The sequence below is a fragment of the Ahaetulla prasina genome, chromosome 5, assembly GCF_028640845.1.
Source record: "Ahaetulla prasina isolate Xishuangbanna chromosome 5, ASM2864084v1, whole genome shotgun sequence".
NCBI classification, from domain to species: domain Eukaryota; kingdom Metazoa; phylum Chordata; class Lepidosauria; order Squamata; family Colubridae; genus Ahaetulla; species Ahaetulla prasina.
In genome coordinates, this window is record NC_080543.1 from 29,512,606 (window position 1) to 29,533,335 (window position 20,730).

The 20,730-nt window shown below is 35.8% G+C and overlaps 1 protein-coding gene across 1 annotated transcript in view; it reads left to right on the plus strand.

Moving 5' to 3' along the window:
• Positions 1-20,730, plus strand: part of B3GLCT (beta 3-glucosyltransferase) — a 63,888-nt gene that overhangs the window by 31,417 nt on the left and 11,741 nt on the right. Inside the window, exons 7-12 of the mRNA XM_058185619.1 lie at positions 860-996; positions 5,444-5,507; positions 11,602-11,733; positions 16,401-16,470; positions 18,497-18,610; positions 19,468-19,567. Of these exons, the coding sequence (XP_058041602.1) occupies positions 860-996; positions 5,444-5,507; positions 11,602-11,733; positions 16,401-16,470; positions 18,497-18,610; positions 19,468-19,567 (617 nt within the window). The remainder of the gene's footprint in view (positions 1-859; positions 997-5,443; positions 5,508-11,601; positions 11,734-16,400; positions 16,471-18,496; positions 18,611-19,467; positions 19,568-20,730) is intronic.

Sequence of the window (20,730 nt, forward strand, 5' to 3'; positions counted from 1 at the left end):
TTCTTGGAGGGAGGGGGATAAAGTAATAAGCATTCAGAGGACATATTTAAAGAAGGAGAAAAGTACTCTCTTGAGAAATTCTGCATATGATTGGGGAAAATCTTTTAACATATTTTTATTCTTACCTGGGTTTTTTTGTTCCTGGTTTTCCCCTGTCCCAAAGCAGGTATTTTTGGGGTGGTTTGGTGGGATGGGAGGCTTTGTTTTTTTAAAAAATCTTTGACTAGCTTTCTGTAAATTAGATAGTAGTTAGCATATACTGTTTCTTCACCTACTCTGCAGCATGGTCTGACTCACATATAACTGTTAAGCTTATCCTTTGTTTTGGGTTTAGAATGATGTTGGAACCATCTGTTTTTGCACAAACAAGTCCATGTGGCTTGTTCATCAAAACATACTTTTAAAAAACTGATTTGATATTATGTATGAATATATCAAGTAAGCAAAGACTTATTTGATATCTCTTATTTCTTGGTTAAAAGTTACGTTTTGTCTGCCAGCCAATTTTGCCTGTGCAAACCAAGGCTTTAATTTTGCTGAAATGCCACCACTAATAGAACCTCCTATCAACATAACGAATGGTGAAAGATGCAGTGAACTGTGGTTCCTCCATATCTCAAAGGTCACAAGTTCCCAAACCTTCAGAATTGGTTTACATGTTTAAGTTTGATAGATGAAGCATTAGTATGATTTATTATACAATTAAGGATGCCTTTACTCTGTGTGTTCGTGTACTCGAATAAGTGTATAGAGAAAAATACAGTCTTATAAGGTTCTGTGGACCATGTAATAGATCTTCAGGATCTTAGTGAAGTTAAATTCACTAAGCACATTCAATAATATTTCTGTTCTCCTACAGGAATTTTTTTTAGGTAAAGCATTACATGATGATGAATCTACAATTATCCACCATTATGCCTTTGCAGAAAACCCTAAAGTTTTCAAATTTCCAGATTTTGCTGCTGGCTGGGCACTTAGTATTCCACTTGTAAAAAAGTAAGATTGCATGATGTAATTTATTATAAATTGTTTTACTGAATAGTTGGTGTTTTTAAAAGGTCTTTCCATCTTGGTATGTATATAAAATGTACTGAGAATCTCTAATCACTTATCAGCTTTTATCTCATTTATGTACCGTAAAAGGGACTAGTCCACAAATATGTGATGTTATATATATTGTGTGTGTGTGTGTGTGTAAGTGATCAGCAATTGATAAATTTAAACCGTGAACTGGTAAAATTGTGTAATAGGTGTTACACAACTGGTACAGCAGAACTGTTAGTGCTTTGACCCTGTGGCCTAATTTAGCAGAAAGCTGAAAGAGCATAAAAGTGAAATGATAGGGTCAATAACTTGCTCCATTGGATCCTGAAAAGAAAACAGGAAAATGCAACTTAGCTTTTGTTCTTCATACAAAAAGTAAAGGAAAAAGCAATACTAAATAAAAATGCTGCCTCTTCATGAATGATCCATTGTTTGCTTTTAATTTCATTTAACTTGGGTTACAATAAAATGGAACATTAGACATAGGATGGAACCCAGAGATGATGGGTGGGATCATACAGTCAGACCTTACTCTTCCCTACTACAGTATCATGGTTTGGGAGATGTCTTTCCTATTGGCTGGTGATGTACTAAAGAGAAAAAGAAGACAGCAAAGCTGAAACGATCAGCAAATTATTTATTATTATTATTATTTATTATTATTATTTATTAGATTTTTATACCGCCCTTCTCCCGAAGGACTCAGGGCGGTTTACAGCCAGAATAAGAACACAAGCAATATACAATTAAAACAAAATTTAAAAACTTATTATGTAATTATAATTATATAATATTATATAATATTATATTATTATATATATTATATAATTTTAAAAAACATTTAAAATCTAAAAAACCCATTAAAATTCATCTAGAAATTTAAAATTTAAAAATTTAAAATTTAAGCCAACCCCGCACGAGTAAATAAATATGTTTTCAACTCGCGGCGAAAGGTCCGAAGATCAGGTACTTGGCGCAAGCCAGGGGGAAGATCGTTCCAGAGGGTAGGAGCCCCCACACAGAAGGATCTTCCCCTGGGGGCCGCCAGCCGGCATTGCTTGGCGGATGACACCCTGAGAAGTCCCTCTCTGTGTGAGCGTACGGGTCGGTGGGAGGCATGGGGTAACAGTAGGCGGTCCAGTAAGTACCCAGGCCCCAAACCATGGAGCGCTTTAAAGGTAGTGACCAAAACCTTAAAGTGCACCCGAAAGACCACAGGCAGCCAGTGCAGCCTGCACAGGAGTGGTGTTACATGGGAGCCGCATGCGGCTCCCTCTATCACCCGCGCAGCTGCATTCTGGACTAACTGAAGCCTCCGAGTGCACTTCAAGGGGAGCCCCATGTAGAGAGCATTGCAATAATCCAAGCGAGAGTAACAAGAGCATGAGTGACTGTGCATAAGGCATCCCGATCAAGGAAGGGGCGCAACTGGCGAACCAGGCGAACCTGGTGGAAAGCTCTCCTGGAGACGGCCGTCAAATGATCATCGAACGACAGCCATCCATCCAGGAGAACACCCAAGTTGCGCACCCTTTCCATTGGGGCCAATGACTCGCCCCCAACAGTCAGCTGCGGCTGCAGCTGACTGTATCGGGGTGTCGGCATCCACAGCCACTACGTCTTGGAGGGATTGAGCTTGAGCCTGTTTTTCCCCATCCAGACCCGTACGGCTTCCAAACACCAAGACGGCACTTCAACAGCTTCATTGGGGTGGCCCGGGGTGGAAAAGTACAGCTGCGTGTCATCAGCGTACAGTTGGTATCTCACCCCAAAGCCACTGATGATCTCACCCAGCGGCTTCATATAGATGTTGAACAGGAGAGGCGAGAGAATCGACCCCTGCAGCACCCCACAAGTAAGGCGCCTCGCGGTCGACCTCTGCCCCCCTGTCAACACCGTCTGCGACCGGTCAGAGAGATAGGAGGAGAACCACCGGTAAACGGTGCCTCCCACTCCCAACCCCTCCAACCGGTGCAGCAAGATACCATGGTCGATGGTATCAAAAGCCGCTGAGAGATCTAATAAGACCAGGGCAGAGGAACAACCCCTGTCTCTGGCCCTCCAGAGATCATCCACCAACGCGACCAAAGCTGTCTCCGTACTATATCCGGAGGTTATAGTATTTAGGTTACTATTATACACTGCCCATGCCTAATGAGGAGAAAACTATTTGGCATGACTCAGAACAAAGTCAATAGAGGCAAGTTAAGATTAGGCAGTGGAAACAGAACATTTCATGCCAGTATAGTTTTATGTGAATCAATGAAAGATGGCTACACTTCAGCTCAGCTTTGGAAAATGGTTCAAAGAAAATTAGAGACTGATGTTACCACACTGTTGACAGGATCACAGCATGTAAATGTTGAAAAACAGAAAAATTGACATTATTGGACTTTACAATATAGTAGTACAGGTTGAAGTCAAATTCAGAAATTCTATAGCACTGTTCCTCTGATGCCAAACAATAAATCAACATAGCAAGATTGCTATACTCATGTTACAGTCTATTTCCAATAGAGGCATACTGTCAGGTAACCAGAGGCATCGCCTTATCAAATTGCAGGATTATAGCTGGATTGATAACCTGTTTACACCAGGACTGTTTAGTAAAAAACCCAGGATGGAAGATGATTCAAATAATCTGATACATAATAAAATGCAAAGCAATGGAAGTAAAGAATTAAATCAAACAGTGTAATAAGAAATGGTCACAGATAAATAAAACCTATAGAGTAGAATGTATTTATTCAAATTTATATAATTGCCCATCTCACAAACAAGTGAGTCTAGGTAGTAGTTATAACACAATATATGCAACATTATTATTATTTAAAAATGTTAAAACTATAAAAAGTACAAAGCTAAAAGAGAAAAAATATCCTCGAATGCCTATCAGAGAAGAATGCATATCACAGATTAAACTAATAGAACTATAATTTTATATAAAATATAAATTCTATAAAATGAAATATATAAATATATTTTCATATTAAATTGCATATTACCAATTTTAGTTAATATATTACTATTTTAATAATAGGAAGAAAAAGAACTATTGCAAAAGAGACACCTCAGGCCAGGGATTCAGGGAATATGAGAAGGAGCAACCCTGCTTTAATAATGTTAGACATAAACTAAGCAAGACAATTGCTTAGACAGGTTTTCAAGATTCGGTTACACGCTACTTAACAATAACAGTCTTTCCAGAAATCCAGGTGGTCCATGTTTGCCTGCCTCACAGGTTTGAAAGATTAAATATTTGCAGTGAAATACACAAAATTGAGCTTTTTAATAAAGTGTGTTTCATATTCTCCAACTCTGGTGCTTTGGCACTTGTGATTATTTGGGAAGATTGTTCCCATCTGTTTTTCCAGAAAAAAACCTGCTTGCAGATTATCTTCAGTTATGTTGGGACTGCAACCCTCAAAATTCTTAGTAGGCATGATGAAATGGGAATTCTAGGAGTTGGAGTCAAAGAATTAAATAGCGCCAGGTTGGAAAGGCTGACTTACAGCAAAAGTATTTACCTGAGGTTTTGAATATTCCCTGCCTACCTGAAAAAGGAATAGTAACAACTAAGAATCTTAGGTCCTGAATTTCTTATGGCTTAAACACATTTTTCAAGTTAGTTGACAACACTGCTTTTCAGAAAGACAAACTATCTCTGCCATCATATATTCTGCAATTTTTTAATGGCAAGAATCAAAAACTCAGTTGGCCAGTTCTGTGTGTGTGTGTGAGAGAGAGAAAGAGATAATGCACACTGCCTTCGAGTCAGTGTTGACACTTTGGCAACTGCCTACACCAGTCCCTGCTGTTTTCTTGGCAAAGAAAGATTGTTTGCCATTGCCTCTTTGCTAGGGCTGAGAGAGAGTGACTGGTCCAAGGTCACCTAGCTGGCTTTGTGCCTAGGCAAGACTAGAACTCATAGGCTCCTGGCTTGTAGCCTGATCTAACTATTACAACAAACTAGCTGTTTTGATTAGCTGTACTGTCCATATATTAAAGCTGAAAATAGTTGCACCCAACAATTAAACAAAGTAGTATATCAAATTTAAAGAGATCTAGCCTCCAAGGAAGGTTCATCTTGGTAGCTACTTTGACTGCCGTGAGGACAAAGAAATAGAAGTTCTCCACTATTATTGGAACAGAGTAGGCATTATCTATATTCTAAGCATTGTATTCTGTTTCATGAATCACAGATTGTTTTTTTTAACTATGGCCAGATGCTATCAAATAGTCATTGATATTTCATCAGTTTTCAATTTGGAAATTATACACTATATGTCTATCTAGGGTAGGGTTACAGAATTACTATGTAATGGTTGGTAACTTTATTTAAAAAGTTTGATGTTTTTCTACATTTCAGTATTATGTTTTTATTATTCTTATTGCTTAGGCTTGCAAGGAGACTGAAGAATGAACCTTTAAAGTCAGATTTTACAATAGATTTAAAACATGAGGTAAGCCCTTTCTGATTCACTTGAATATGATTTACTTCATATAATCAGGTCCCAATCAATACAAAGAAGTCATATTAGTATTTTTGCTCATTATGTACAATAATAAAATTCAGATAACAAAGTATCAGTAATCTCATCTCTGGTAGCAATCCTATATAGCCAAAAATCATATTATTGTAGGAGAATAGCTGATTTTTTTTTTAACCTGGGCATCTTTGCTGTAGTGTAAATTGGTTTATAGATCCGTGCTAGAGGCAAAAGCAAGTCTAAAAGAAGGTGAGGTTTACAACCTCTCTTTATAGAATTTTGTATTAAAAATACATTAGCTAAGAATAATTGCAAGTAGCAAGTAAAGGATTATGAATACAGTGTATTCATAGTCTGTCCTCTGCAGGATGCCATTCAGTGACTCTTATCGACATACTGCTTTATTCATGAGTTTTTTCAAAGGTGAAACCATGTCATATCATCTGCAAGAAGACAAATGAATGACTATAATTGACAACTCACTGCTGCAGGTGAGAAACTAACAAGATCCGTGGACTCATGAAGTGTGCTGTCTTCTAGGAACACAGATTATTGATGAGACAGAACAACTTTCAATTATCTCTCCCTGCTTATCCATGTGGGGACAAATGATATTGTCAGGAGTATCTAAAATATCTAATGAAGAAGAAAGATCAAGAACCAGGAGCCTAAGGTGATATTCCCATCCATCTTTCAAGTTCACACAAAAAGGATGGGAAAGAAAAGAAGGCGGCTGTTGATGAACAATTTATGAATTGGTTTAGATACAGGAGATAAAATTTTAAGGACTAGGATTGTGCAGAAATATGGATTTGAAGAGCAAAGAATTATTTTATATATAAACGGATATACAGTACATGTTGCTCCTATCAGAAACACCATAAGCAATTGCACCTTTTCCCAGGATTGAATGGCTGCTTATGCATGTAATAAAACATATTTTGCCCTTTGAATGTGGCATAAGATGATAAAAAGTCTAATGAAACTGCATTTGCACAAGCCATGATGAGCTTCAACAGGAAGGCTTTAGAGTTAAGATGGAATCCTAAGCAATTTGTGCAGTGCAGAAGGAAATGGGAATGTTGATGTAATGGGGGCCCTGTTAAAGAGCTCAATCTTGAAATTAAAAAAAACATACAAAATTCATGATCTTCATTGTCTATTGTTTTCAATATATACGAAATAAAAAAGATGGGTTTGAAATGTTAGTACGGGAAGATTTAGTAGACGTACAAAAGACCTAGTGGGATGTCTCGGAGGATTACACTTCAGCAGCTGAAGGATATAATTTGTTCAAAAGGAACAGAAACAAATGAAAGGGAGGAGGAGGAGATGAACTAAATATTAAAAGTATTCACACCTGCTCAGAAATTCAAGGAAATGAACCTGTCAAGAACATCTAATTAAAACAAGTAAAAGAATGTATAAAAATTACATTGTTGTTTATGTCTGCTATTACCTCCCCAAGCAAAAAGACAATATGGATTAAACTTTCCACAAGCAAACTTAGATCTTTCAAACAGGTTTCAAGTAGTGATGCCAAGAAAAATTAATTACTCACATATAATTGTGAAACAAACTCTGCCAAACATAGTTATTTCAAGAAATTCCCAGCTTTTCTTTCTATATTTTCCTTCTAAGGGTAGTGTAAGAGATAAAGTGTAGTTTTCTTGATTTGACATCTACCCTGGCAGGGGGGAGGGATAAAATGTGGAGCTAGCCTGGAGTAACTGCAACAAAAGGGCTAAAGCCACCCACCCACCTCAGTTCCTTGGAGCCTTAATTAATTGTTCCCAGTAGCAGGCTGTCAGACTGGGGAGATTTCTGTAGTATAGGCAGAATATAATAAAGTAGTTAGCTCAAACTCTGCACATGTAATTCTGGTTGTTTGTACATGACAAATTGAAATAACAGGAATACTGGACAAAAGTGATTGTATAAGACTAAATTTCTTTATTTTAATAGAATTAAAGGCTGAGGGTAATTGAAGACTTATCTTGGACCAGTAAAGTGGATTTTAACAAATTCAGAGCAATGATAAGTAAAATACCATGGCAGAAGATGGGCAAAGGAAGCCATGATCATGTAGTTGCTAATAGTTCCAATGAGGTAAAAACTACATGTTGCTGTACAAAATATCCATGAGGCTTTAAAGGGGGAAAAGGGTCTTTGTATAGGGCAGATCATAAAGAGAATTGTAGCTATGATTCCAGAAAAAACTGCTAACAACAACAAAAGATTCTTAGAATAATGTTTTTATAAGAGTTAGCATACCCAGATGCTAACAGATGACAAATCGCTACTTTGTCAGTTTTCTCTGAAGAGAGGATATCTATTCAAGCAGTTATGAAGATGGAAATAAAGATGTGGGATTTATTATTTGGGTGTGATGAAACATGGCTACAGTATATTTTCTTCCTTTAAATGAGTTTACATTCTCAAGGCCAGATTAATTGATTTGAAGATTATCTGAATGAATTATATCTATGAGAAAACTTGAAGAGATGAAGTTCCAGATGTTTGAAGAGGGCAAATGTTACTTCTGTCTTGGAGAATCAGGGGAAAACAGGATCCATAAACTGCAAACAAACACTCAATCTGACAGTGATACTTGGAAAATTTATAGAACAAATTATGTAGTGATTCATTTTAAGCCCCTTGAAAAATATGGTAATTACAGAAAACTGTATTTTTCAGAAACAGTTGCCCAACCAACATTTTTGATTAGACCATTTCTTTAGCATGTTGCAGGAACATTATAAAGACTTGATTTCAGCAAAACGTTTGATTACAAAACTGTGTAATTCCAAGTAACAAACCAGCTAAGGAAGATACATGAGAATTTACTAAGTAGATACCAGGGTCAAAAATCGGATTCCAAGAGTAATGATTTGCTACAAAAACTGCAATTTTAGACATATTGAACCAGTATAATTTCCTAATCAAAAACACAATAATTTCATTATCTTTTGTATTTGCCAAACCCTACCTTGTTCACAGTTATATACATCATAGTTTAAGAAGATTCAGACAAACTAAAGTAAGTTCAGGGAAGGACAACAAGGATGATCTGTGTTCTATATAGCAGCGGTCACCAACCAGTGGTCCATGGACCACTGGTGGTCCATGAGAAAATTTTGGTGGCCGCCAGGAGAATTATTTGGATCTTTTATATTGCACTAAATGCTATTTATCTTTTTTAAAAATTCAAATTAGTGGTCCGCGGGATTTAAAATTATGAATTTAGTGGTCCTTGAGGTCCGAAAGGTTGGTGACCCCTGCTATATAGAATTATTCAAGGAATTAGGCATGGTCAGATTTTTTATTAAAAGACAGGAGGATTATATAAAATCTTCAAATATTTGAAGGAATGTGACCTAGAAGAAAGCCAAGATCTGTTCTCCTTCATTTCAGATAACAGGATAAGGAATAATAGATTTAAATTATACAAAGGGAGATTCCACCTGAATAGTAGGCAAAAATTGACATTAAATCTATAGTGAATTAATTTCCAGACAGATGATAGTCTTTATATAATTACAAATTTTCAGGCAGATAGTAGGTAGCCCTATGATATGAATGATTTAGGTTTGATTCTTCTGTTGAGCAAAGTGGCTATCATAGCTTCAAGAAACCTGTCATTTTATGATTTGATTTCCCTCAGAAATTTCCTTAAAAATTCAACCTCATCCACTTCAGCATGGAAATGTTCACTAATGGTATTTGCAATGCCGCAGTCTCTACAGCTGCTTCTTATGCAGTGAAAATTCCATCCTGAAGAGACTAGAATAGAATTTTATTGGCCAAGCGTGACTGGACACACAAGGAATTTGTCTTGGTGCATATGCTCCCAGTGTACATAAAAGAAAAGATACCTTCATCAAGGTACAACACTTACAACACTTAATGATAGTCATAGGGTACAAATTTAACACTTAATGATACAACACTTAATGATAGTCATAGGTTACAAATAAGCAATCAGGAAACAATCAAGAGGAGGAGGCGATATTTGTAAATCAGGAATATTTCTAAAAAACACCCTACCAGCATTTAGATCTTTCTTTTTCTTATACATCCTGCTATATTTCTTTAACAATGTAAAGATTGTAGAAGTTTGTGAGAACCATTGAAAATTCTTTTTTTTCTTTCCAGAATCCAAGTTGCATTTATTCATGAGATATATGTTCAAACATTACTAACTGTTCTTCCTTTTATTGTGGTTCTTTATGATAATAATAGTGTTGTTAAAGTAAAAAGAATTGTGATTCACTCTGACTAAACACAAAGCATTGAAAAACATTTGATGCCTCAAGTCATATTTTTCTTCATTTCCTCATTTATGTTCAGTGCTCTATGGCCTTGGATAGAATATAATTTTTTAATGTATTTTAATTACAATCCATATTTTTATTATATTCATATTTTTTCCTAACACATGCTGACTGTATTATGGATATCTTTAAAATTATTCTTTTCAAAGTGTCTTTTTTAAAAAAAAGTTTCTGAAAATAATCTGAAATGGCAGGCTCCTACTGCATTATAACCTAATCCAATTCTTCACCAATGTCAAGTTGCATTTGAATCGTTAATTATTTTCTAAAATGCTGCATGTTTTATATTACGTTAAGAAATACTAAATCATTCCACTTTCAGTATAAACATGATTTTAAAGTAAGTCTCTTACTTTTATTATTTGATTGTTTGCCAAATGTATTTTAATGTTAAAAGTAGCTACAGAGAAGCAAACACAACTCTGCCCTTTGTAACCCTCTCTGCCATCTGTTCTTGTCAGTCCTGACTAAACTTATTTTTAATTTGTGTTGTCGTCTTCTCCACTTGGGAATAAACAATATTCACTGAGCGTATGTGCTGTTTTATGAGATAACTTAGTAATATGTGTGGTAAAATTAATAAAAGGGCAAATTTGCAAACAAAGGAATATGAGATAGAGTCCCTAGTTTGAAAAAACTTCCTCCCTCCCTCCCTCCCTCCCTTTCTTTCTTTCTTTCTTTCTTTCTTTCTTTCTTTCTTTCTTTCTTTCTTTCTTTCTTTCTTTCTCCACTCATCTTACATTTGTGACTCTCGGTGGCCTTCAAGATTAAAACCAAGCAATAGCTGGAAACCAAAAATAAAAAAAAGGATGCAAACATTGCAACAAATAAAACCATACCATATAGTCAACCAAGATCACAGTTAATTCATGTACAATATAGCTATTTTAGATTATGCATATTGTATATATTTCTGGAAGGCCAGTAAAGGGGGGGGCAGTCTATGTGGGAATGATGTTTCATAGGGCAGGCGAAGCATTATATGCTCAGTCTTCTTGATTTGCTCTTACTCTAAGCTTGGCTCTCCTCAACCCTCCTAGTTTTCCCTTTCCATATCTCAGAGAAATATACGATTTTGACTTTTGTCAGGGAAAGAGGTTCAAAGAAAATATTGTTTCTGGGCATGCTCAAAAACAACATCTAAGAAACATGTTATACATTATGTCTTCTAATTCCAAATTGAATCTGAGAAGATTAATTAATTAAATTTTATATTCCCACCTGTATTTTTTCTTAGTCTCTTCTTGCTGATGCCTCTTGTGAGGAACATAAGTTGCCTTATTGTAGTTTGGACCATTGCTCTATCTATCATATTGCAGTGTCTAAAGCAATGTTTTTCAAACTTAGTAATTTTTAAGTTGTGTGGACTTCAACTCCCATAGTTTGGAAAATGATATTCTAGAGCCACTAGAATGGCTTGTAAATCATAGCATAGTATTTCCAGGCCTTATTGGTGATGCCAGGAGTTGTCTGTAGGATTATGTGCTGGAACTTTTCATCTTTGTGATGGAAATGTATCATTTTCCTTTGGCTGATTTTTATTTTAATTGAGAAGAAAATAGTGCCTTTTTCTGCTTTGCATTTTTTTAGGTTTCTTAGAAAATCTCTAGGGAACATCAAGAGTTTATATAACATTCTTTGAAAGTTGATAAATAATTTTAAGTGTAATCCTCTCTCTGATAATGTATACAGATAATGCATATCTACTTATATATGTGATTACATTTTGAAAGATTGCATTATATATCTGGGAGAAAGGGAATGGACCACAACTCACACCAGTGCCTGAATTCTGTACAGAAGACTTCAACTCTCCTAATGGTGTTACCTGTGCCACTACATTCACCAATTTCTTCCCACAATGTGTAAGTACTTCCTGATTGCTTCTCCTGATAGAGAATATAGAGAAAGTATTCTATTCTATCCCATATGTATCTTGTTAGAACTTTCCAAATGGAGAACTTTGCAGGTCTAAACAATTTGATAAAATTGAAGGAAAAAGAAATGAAGAAAAAGAAATATGTCTATTTATACTGAAATTTGTCACTGGTTCGCTGCAAATATGACATGACCAACTTTTTACTCTTCTCCTGTAAAAGTAAAGGGACCTTAGTTTTATAGACAATATAAGGGACATTTCCATAGATTTTCCACACTTCGGGATGAATCTGTTTTTAGCATGCAACTTGCAACTTCTATCCACGCAGCAATTGTGGCTTAACTAAATAGGTAATGTTACCTCTCCCTTTTGCTCATGCCTGAAGCTAGTAAAGTGGATGCTTTTCATTGCCTTTTCAGCATATATCTCTCTATCTCTATCTCTCTGTTTTTGTCTTTTGTCTTTCCCTCTCTCTCCATTATTGGCTTCGGTACAAAGAAAATGCCTGATAACAAAGGTAACTTTTCAGAAAAGATAATTAAAATGGTAGTGGGAAACATTACCAATCTGTTTTTTATAGTCAGTTTCATCATCATTTCTTGATTTCCCTTGTAATCATGCAAGAAAATCTATCTGATTTATTTTTCGAATCCATTCCAAAGTTGACATTTGCTTTTAAGGGGAGTCATTTTCCCAAATAGGCTAGAAAACTGCAGAATTTGTTTTCTTAGATTCTCGGTACTTTTCTTCACGTATACAAATAGATTGGGTTTTTTCCCCTCAAGACATTTGAAAGGTCTCCTTGATTCATATATCTAAATGCCATTTCATGCAAAGAAGGAGAAAAAGCAGTTTGAAATCTGCACTGTTTGTTAATACTGCGACTACAAACTTGTCTTCTGTAGTAAGAAGAACTCTGGTATGTCTTTTACAAGACATAGCATTTTGTCTTAGCATTTTGAGTTAAATAAATAAAGCAAACTTAGAGCCAAATCCTATATGTGCTTACCTACAATGTCATCTACTCCTGTTTTGCATGGAGAAAGAAGAAAACGGACATTGCAGAGTAGAAAATGGTTCTTCAAGTTGAAATTGAAAAGGGGAGGGGCACCAGTTCCAAGATGTCACCCATCTCAGGGGTTTGTTTGTTGGTGTATTCAGGTCAGTTTTTTATTCCTGGTATTTGCCTGGTCTAGTCCTTGCAGTTTTCTTACAAGGGTTTTCCCTTCTACCCAAGGCTGAGAGGGTGACCATCACAAGGTCACCCAGTTGGCTTTCTATCAAATGTGGGACTAGAATCCACAGTTTCTGGGTTTCTAGCCTGATATTTTAATCACTGCATCAAATTGACTCATCTCGGATTTAACATCTCCAACACCATATTTTTTATTTGCAAATTCAGAAAAGAGTGATTATTGCTGATTTTACCTAGATTGTTGGGGGCAACATGCTGACTCTGTAAACCGCCTAGAGAGGGCTGTAAAGCAGTATGAAGCAGTATATAAGTGCAAGTGCTATTGCTATTTTAAAATGGGAAAATGTAGGATTGGGAAACAACAGGCAGGCAATCCATTTTCTTTAATCTTCATCCATAATCTCTTTGTCGTGATTTGCTACATAGGGCTAATATTACTGGGATCTGCCATATGGCAATAGGAATGCTGTTATATAGCCGAAAGAATTATAAAATCATTTATATAAAACATTTAGAATGTTCAAAGCTGGTATTATAGTAATCACCAGTGAGCTTAGATATTTTTCTTTTTCTTTCAATCTGTTTTTCAATTGCTTCTGACTCTTGGTGATTCAGTGATCATCGCTGTATAGGACTAAGGGTCAGTAACAGCTTCTTTGTGTTCTTGTAAGGTCATACTTGTGTCACTTTATTGTCAGTTGGCTTCTTTTCCAGTGCTTTTGATTTGTCTTTTCCGATGACTCTTGTTGTTGCATTATGTGTCCAAAAATATTTAATGGTTAGACGCATTATTAATGCTTGCTTTTAGCAGCCTGGTTTCACTTCATCTAATTCTGAGTGATTTGTTCTTATTCCAGTCCAAATTATTGCAATTTTCTCCAGTGCCACAACTCAAAGGAATCATTTTCTCTGTTAAGCCTTTCCAGCGGTCATCTATAATAACTAATAGCAACAACTTTGACAACATGTAATTTGGATGTCAGTGGCAAGTGTTCGCATTTTGGTATGTCGTATAGGCTTCTGATAGCCTTTCACCAAATAGCAGTTACCTCCTGTATCAGACCCCAGAATTTCTGACATAATTTCAGTTCTTGTTAATATTGAGCAGCAGTCAGATAGGTGTTTCCCCTTTCTTCATCTTCAACAAGAGATTCCTTAAGTCTGCCCTGCTTCTACCATCATAATATATCATGAATATACCTGAAGTAACTATTGCTTCAAACAATTTTACAGTCATTCCAAATATTACTTCTTCTATTCCTGCATTTCTCATGATATATTCTCCATATAAGTTAAAGAAAGTGACAATAGATAATCCCGATGCACTTTGTGCCAAAGTTGAATCACTTAGTTCCTCCATATTCCCTTCTTATTTTTGGTTATCATACAAATTCTTCAAAAGGCAGATGAGATGTTTTTAAGAGATACCCACAATTTGTTGTGTGGCCTACATAGTCAAAACAAAATTAGACATTTTTAGAATTTCCTTGCCTTTTCCATTATTCATTAGATGCTAGTAAAATGATCCCAAGGGCTCCTGACCCTTCTAAACCCAGCTGGTACATTAGGCAGTTTTCTTTCCATGGGTTGTTGAAGTTGGATTGTGAAATTCTGGGCACTGTTTTATTTGTCTGTGAGATAACTGAAATGACTTGGTAGACTGAGCTTTCTTCACTTATTTTTTTCACAACAAAGCCATACAAGTAGTCCTTGCTTATTGACAATTCATTCAGCAATCATTCAAAGTTACGACTATGCTGAAAAAATAACTTTACAGAGCATTTACAATCTTTTCAGCATCTCTCAGTGAGTAATCACCTTTACTGTCCGTAGCGTTATCTGGTGTTTGACCTCTGTTTTTTTCTCTCCCCCCCCACCTTTTTGCAGGGCAGGTTTATTGAAGAGAAAGGGATTGCAAGCAAATAGGCTGTTTGCTCTTCTGCGCATTGAGAGCAATGCGATTGCGTTGACAGCAAGAAAGGTTCAGGCAAAAGAGAGGCTGCCTACAGAAATTGCTTGCGGTTTTTTAACCCATATCCTCTCACATAGAGGAGAGATTAGAGAGAAATCGACTTCAAGAAACTAGTGTAAACTGTATGCATAGCATGAATTTGGTTCCAGCCCCAGGCTACAATGCAATCACATGGCTTTTGGTGTGTATAAGACAGTAAGCAGGCAGTGGAGTATTCCAAAGGGGAATGGTGGGAATGGTTAGGATGCAAACCAAAGCCAAACCTGTGAAACTGGCTAGTCTTGTCTCTTTCCATCCAGAAGTCACAGTCACATGATTTTCCCCTTGGTAACCACTTCGCTTAGCAACAGAGTCACAGATCCCAATTAGGGTTGTTAAATGAGGACTATCTGTATTCCTTTGAAAATGATGTGTTAGCTTTTTGATATTGAAAGTGCATTCATTTTCTTAACTTTAATATTAAAAATTAAGGAAAATATGATTGTTCAGTTAATACACATTCATTCTACTCTACTTCCAATTTGGTTTTCTGATTTTATCTTAGCAATATTTTCTGCAACTACTGGTTGCTTGGTTGCTTGGTTTATTTATTTGAGATGTTTCTCCATTCATGGGTTTGGGTTACCCCCCCTCAAGTTAGTTTCCAACTTTTCTACATATATGGTTTTACCAAGTGTCTTGATACTTCCCTCTTATATATGACTGTTGCCATTTTGACAGACACATCTGGAAATAGGAATTTTATCATCTTCCAGAGAGAAAGAGAGAAAAAGAGAGAGAAAGAGACAGCCAAATAACAAGACTTGGTACACTTATCTGCTGTTGTTTCTGATGTGTTGCATGAAGAAGAAGAAAAACATTTGACCGAATGCTTGTAAAACTGGATTGCCATTTCTAGAAGCTACCAGGAATCCTTATAAAAACCATTTGCTGCTTAGACCCAAAGAATCATGAAATTAACCATTTGTGGCCATAAAATATAGCTCTTATTGAAAATATGTTTGTATATGCTTGTATTTATATGTTTATAAATATTTGACTTGATTACAGGAAAAAGGTAAAAAAAATGTCCTAGCAGAATCCTAAGAAAATGTGATCTAGCCGAAATTAGTGAGATATGGCCTACTTAACTCCCTCATATTAAAATCAGTGGGATTCAACCAACCTTATCTTAGTTATAAGTTATAAGTTATAATTAGACTAATTATAAGTTATAATTACGACTATTCCTTTTTCTTATTTATCACTAGTCATGACTGCTATCTGACTTGCTATTATAGTTTAAGTGGCAAATGCTGCCAGGCAACATTTGATTATTTAAATTGTTTACATTTTCAGATATAGAAATGTATTCTTTTAAATATTTTGTGGAGAATGGAATTGCGTTCTTCTATAGTTTTTTTCTTAAAAATGAATTCATAATTATCAATCTAAATAAAAAAATACATAAATTGAAAAATATATGGAGATGGTATTTTATTTTTAGGGTGATCCTGTGAAGAAAACAGATATCTTTATTGCTGTAAAAACATGCAGGAAATTCCATGGAGACAGAAGTAAGTTCTGGAGTTGAGTATATTTACATTTTTTTCTGAAGCTGTTTTTTTTAAATTTATATAACATCTTGAAAAGTATAGCTAGCCTTTTTCATTTAGCATATTCTCTTTATGAACTTTTCATATATAGTAGAAAATCACTTGTGAGAAAATTAGAAAAGAGGTAAGGAAGGAAATTGAAATTTTTATTGAAGGTAAAAATTCACAGTTTTCAAAACAAAACGTATCTGATGCCTTTAGCTTGTAAGAAAAGCTGGGATATAAATCTAACAAATCAATGGAATATTTAATATGTACATATAAGATTTATTTTATTTGTTTATTAAATTTATTACCAGCCATCTCACTATTACGAGACTCTGGGCAGTTTATAATCTATTGGAGAGTTTTCTCTTTTATCTTAGATGCTTTGGATACATAAGACTGATAATCTAGTATATTCCTAAAAATGAAAGCCATGAATTGACCTACATTTCACTCAAATAATTATGTGATTCTTATTGACATTCTATTGAAAGCCAATAGCAGCCTATCTCTAACGTTGGGTGAGAGGAGAAATTATTAATCAGTGGTGCTCTTATTTTAGTTGAAATATATTTTAATGTATATAAGGAAGTGAATAAAACCTTTGCATAAAATCCCAAAAGTGCTTTTCAAAAGGCAACTGGACTTTCTTGGTTTTTTCTTTGAAAATGTTTCACTTCTTATTCAAGAAGCTTCTTTACTTCAGAACTGAAGAAGCTTCTTGGATGAGAAGTGAAATGTTTTCAATGAAAAAACAAATGAAGTCCAGTTGCCTTTTAAAAAGCACCTTTGGGACAACCATGACATGAGTGCCTGAGAATCTCCATAGACACCATTGCATACAGTATTGTGGTTTATAAACATATACATATTATCTAAATGTTAAATATTTATAATAATTTTAAGCAGAGTTTTGTTGGAAGTGAAGAGTTTGGCCCACATGAAGCATCCATGGCTGCTGCTTTCTCTTCTAATCACAGCTCTTTGAAGCGTGAAGAGTTTTCCTTTCATCATAACTGTCCTCTTATTTTTTGCATCCCTTCTATGTCAAACAGTGACTAGGTTGGTACGCTGTACTGTAAATTAATCTGATGTCCTTGTTTGAAGGAAATTGCCTTCAGCGTTTTTCTCTCCCTTCAAATCACAACAAAGATGTATTGATCCTATTGTCTCTGTAAACTGTTCTATCGGTGTGATATACTCAGATGATAAATGAGTTTCAAACATTACTTTTATTCTTTGATAGTCTTTTTAGGGTGATGAGAGAATTTATTTTCTCAGTACCCAACTATTTCACTCATCACTTGTTTTAATTATAGAAAAGTCTGCTGCTTTTTAAACTCCTTACCTCTTTCTGAAGAAATCCAACCACAATTTTACGCTCTTTGCATAGCTCACAACCTTTCTCCTTTCTTTTGTGTATTCTCACGCCTGCTTTACTTCCATCACATTCAGCAACCAATCCTCAGCTCTGTAATCATGGAAACTATTCCATAATTCAGTTTTTGAAAAGCAAAAATATGGCATATACCTTCCCTGCCCTGACAAAAGTCCTTGCTGAATTTCCCAGTTCATGAGCAACCACATCCATGTTTTGATATTTCTACAGCCACCAGCATTTTCATAGTGTTTATGTCTTCCTTTTCATCCTTTTTTTCTTCTTCGATGCGAACATTTAAAGCATTAATTTCACATTGTTCTGTGCAAACAAGGATTTCTAACCTCAGGATTACTTTGCAAGTCAATATACTGTGGCTGGTGTATCCCACCAACTAGGACAGCGGTTTCAAATTCATGTCATTTCGGTTCTGCATAAGAACTACTTCATTAGCCCAAGTACTGCAAACACATAAGCTATCTATGACTAGGACACCATCTGAAAGAATATGCTAAATTGAACTTGGTGTGAAGACATGGCAATGTATTTTAAATAAGTATTATTATTTACAAACAGTCATTTTGCTTTTCCTGCCTGTGTCTTCATTATTTTTTTTTAATTCAGTACCTATTGTGAAGCAAACCTGGGAAGGAGAAGCCACTTTCATTGAATACTACAGTGATTATGCAGAAAGTTCAATACCTACTGTTGACATAGGCATACCAAATACTGAAAGAGGTGGGTTTTAATATAATATTTCTTTCATGAGTTGTAACAAGTATTCCACGTGAATGTCTGTAACAATGAAATGCTTATTGCTAAAATGGCTTCTAGTTGTAGCCTGAAAAGTGATACTTAAGATGCAAACGTTGGCCTCAGTTCCTCTACTTTCTGTCATGTGGGATTGGGCTGAGCAGGAATGGTTAAATATTGGAGCAGAGCCCCCCCTAGACTAGATGTTTGTCTAAATTAAAGCAAGGAAAGGCAAACATATTGAAGCTTTCACATTGCTTTTCATTTATTTTTCTGTCTCCAAGGGCCATGAGTAGGCATGGCCATGAGGCCCATTTTTGAGAGTTTGGACGCTGGGCTTGGTTGTTTAAAAACAATTACTCTAATTGTATCAAACGAACAAAAACACTCTCCCAAGTCAGCATTTTTATGGGTGAATTATAGCAGAATGATCTGTGCTGCAGAGTAGATGGCCAAGGATTACCCTCTTTTTAAATTGCTGTATTAAGGGCAGCCAGCCAAGCAGATTCTGTCTCCAGATTCTAGTCTTGTTTAGATGTTCTAATTAATTGTTACTAAGCTGGGAAAGATTGAAGGCAAAAGAAGAAGGGGACTACAGAGAACGCGGTGGCTGGATGGAGTCACTGAAGCAGTAGGCGTGAGCTTAAATGGACTCCAGAGGATGGTAGAGGACAGGAAGGCCTAGAGGAACATTGTCCATGGGGTCGCGATGGGCCGGGCACGACTTCGCAACTAATAACAACAACAAAGCTGATTGACCCATACTATAACAGGACATAATCCAAAGTTTTACTTAATATCTACTTCCCAGTTTCTTTTTTTTTTCTTTTGTTACTTTCTAGGTCATTGTGGAAAGACTTTTGCCATTTTGGAAAGATTTTTAAATCATAGTCCTGCTAAAATGCCTTGGTTAGTCATTGTAGATGATGATACCTTGATAAGGTAAGAATTTCAGAATCAAATTAAATTGAATTATGCTAGTGTTTTTTAGCGTTATTATTATTGTTATTACTTGCAGGATTGCAGACTCCAGATAAAATATGAAACATGACGATTCATGATGCAATGAAATTTGGGGGGATCAGACAACAAATCCAAACAGAACAATTTAAAAGCATCTTCCAAATGTTAAATTTGTTACTTGATATTTGAGCACGTTGTGGCATAAAATTGAAAGATGACAATTTTGAAATATTGCTGTAGCATTGGGATTTATGAGGATATATGGGGTGAAATGTACAAATAATAAGATGGCATTGGTTGCCCAAACCAAGAAGCTCACTCAAGTAGTGCAGAGTGAAGGATTATGACGTCCAAGACAACAATATTTCTCTTCTGTCTTGGTCATGCATTAAGCATTCAGAATGTCTGAGCCCATCACGGGGAATTGGGGATCTTGCAGCTGCTGTTCTTCACTGAATAACTATTTCCTTCTGTATGCAGTTTAATCTCCTTGCCACATCACGCTCTGTTTCCATGGGGGGGGGAGGGGGGAGATTGACATAGTTGATTATCGACTATAGTTCATCTTTGGATCACACAGGCTGACAAGCATGAATGTTTACTTGTCACCTAAGGGCTTCAGGAGATTTTAAAGAGGTTGGACAATGATTTATCTGAAATGGTATAGAGTTTCCTGCCTGAATAGGGGGTTGGACTAGAACAGTGGTCACCAACCAGTGGTCAATGGACCACTGATGATCTGTGAGAAAATTTTGGTGGTCCGCAGAAAAATTATTTGCATTTTTATATTGCATTAAATATTATTTATCTTTTTTAAAAAATCATATTAGTGGTCCACGGGATTTAAAATTATGAATTCAGTGGTCCCTGAGGTCCAAAAGGTTGGTGACCCCTGGACTAGAAGACCTCCAAGATCCCTTCCATCTCTGTTATTCTGTTATCATGAGGTACATTACCAGGTTCTGACATTCTCAAAGTTCAGTTTCCAGGACTCTTTTTGGGTGGGTGGGGGGAATGGATTGAACCTGGTACGTATATCACTTTGCTTAAGAAATTTATTGCAAAAACACTATTCTCCATTAGCCTAACAGGAAAACATATTTTAATATCATATTTCATTTTTCACTAGAAAGGAATACGAT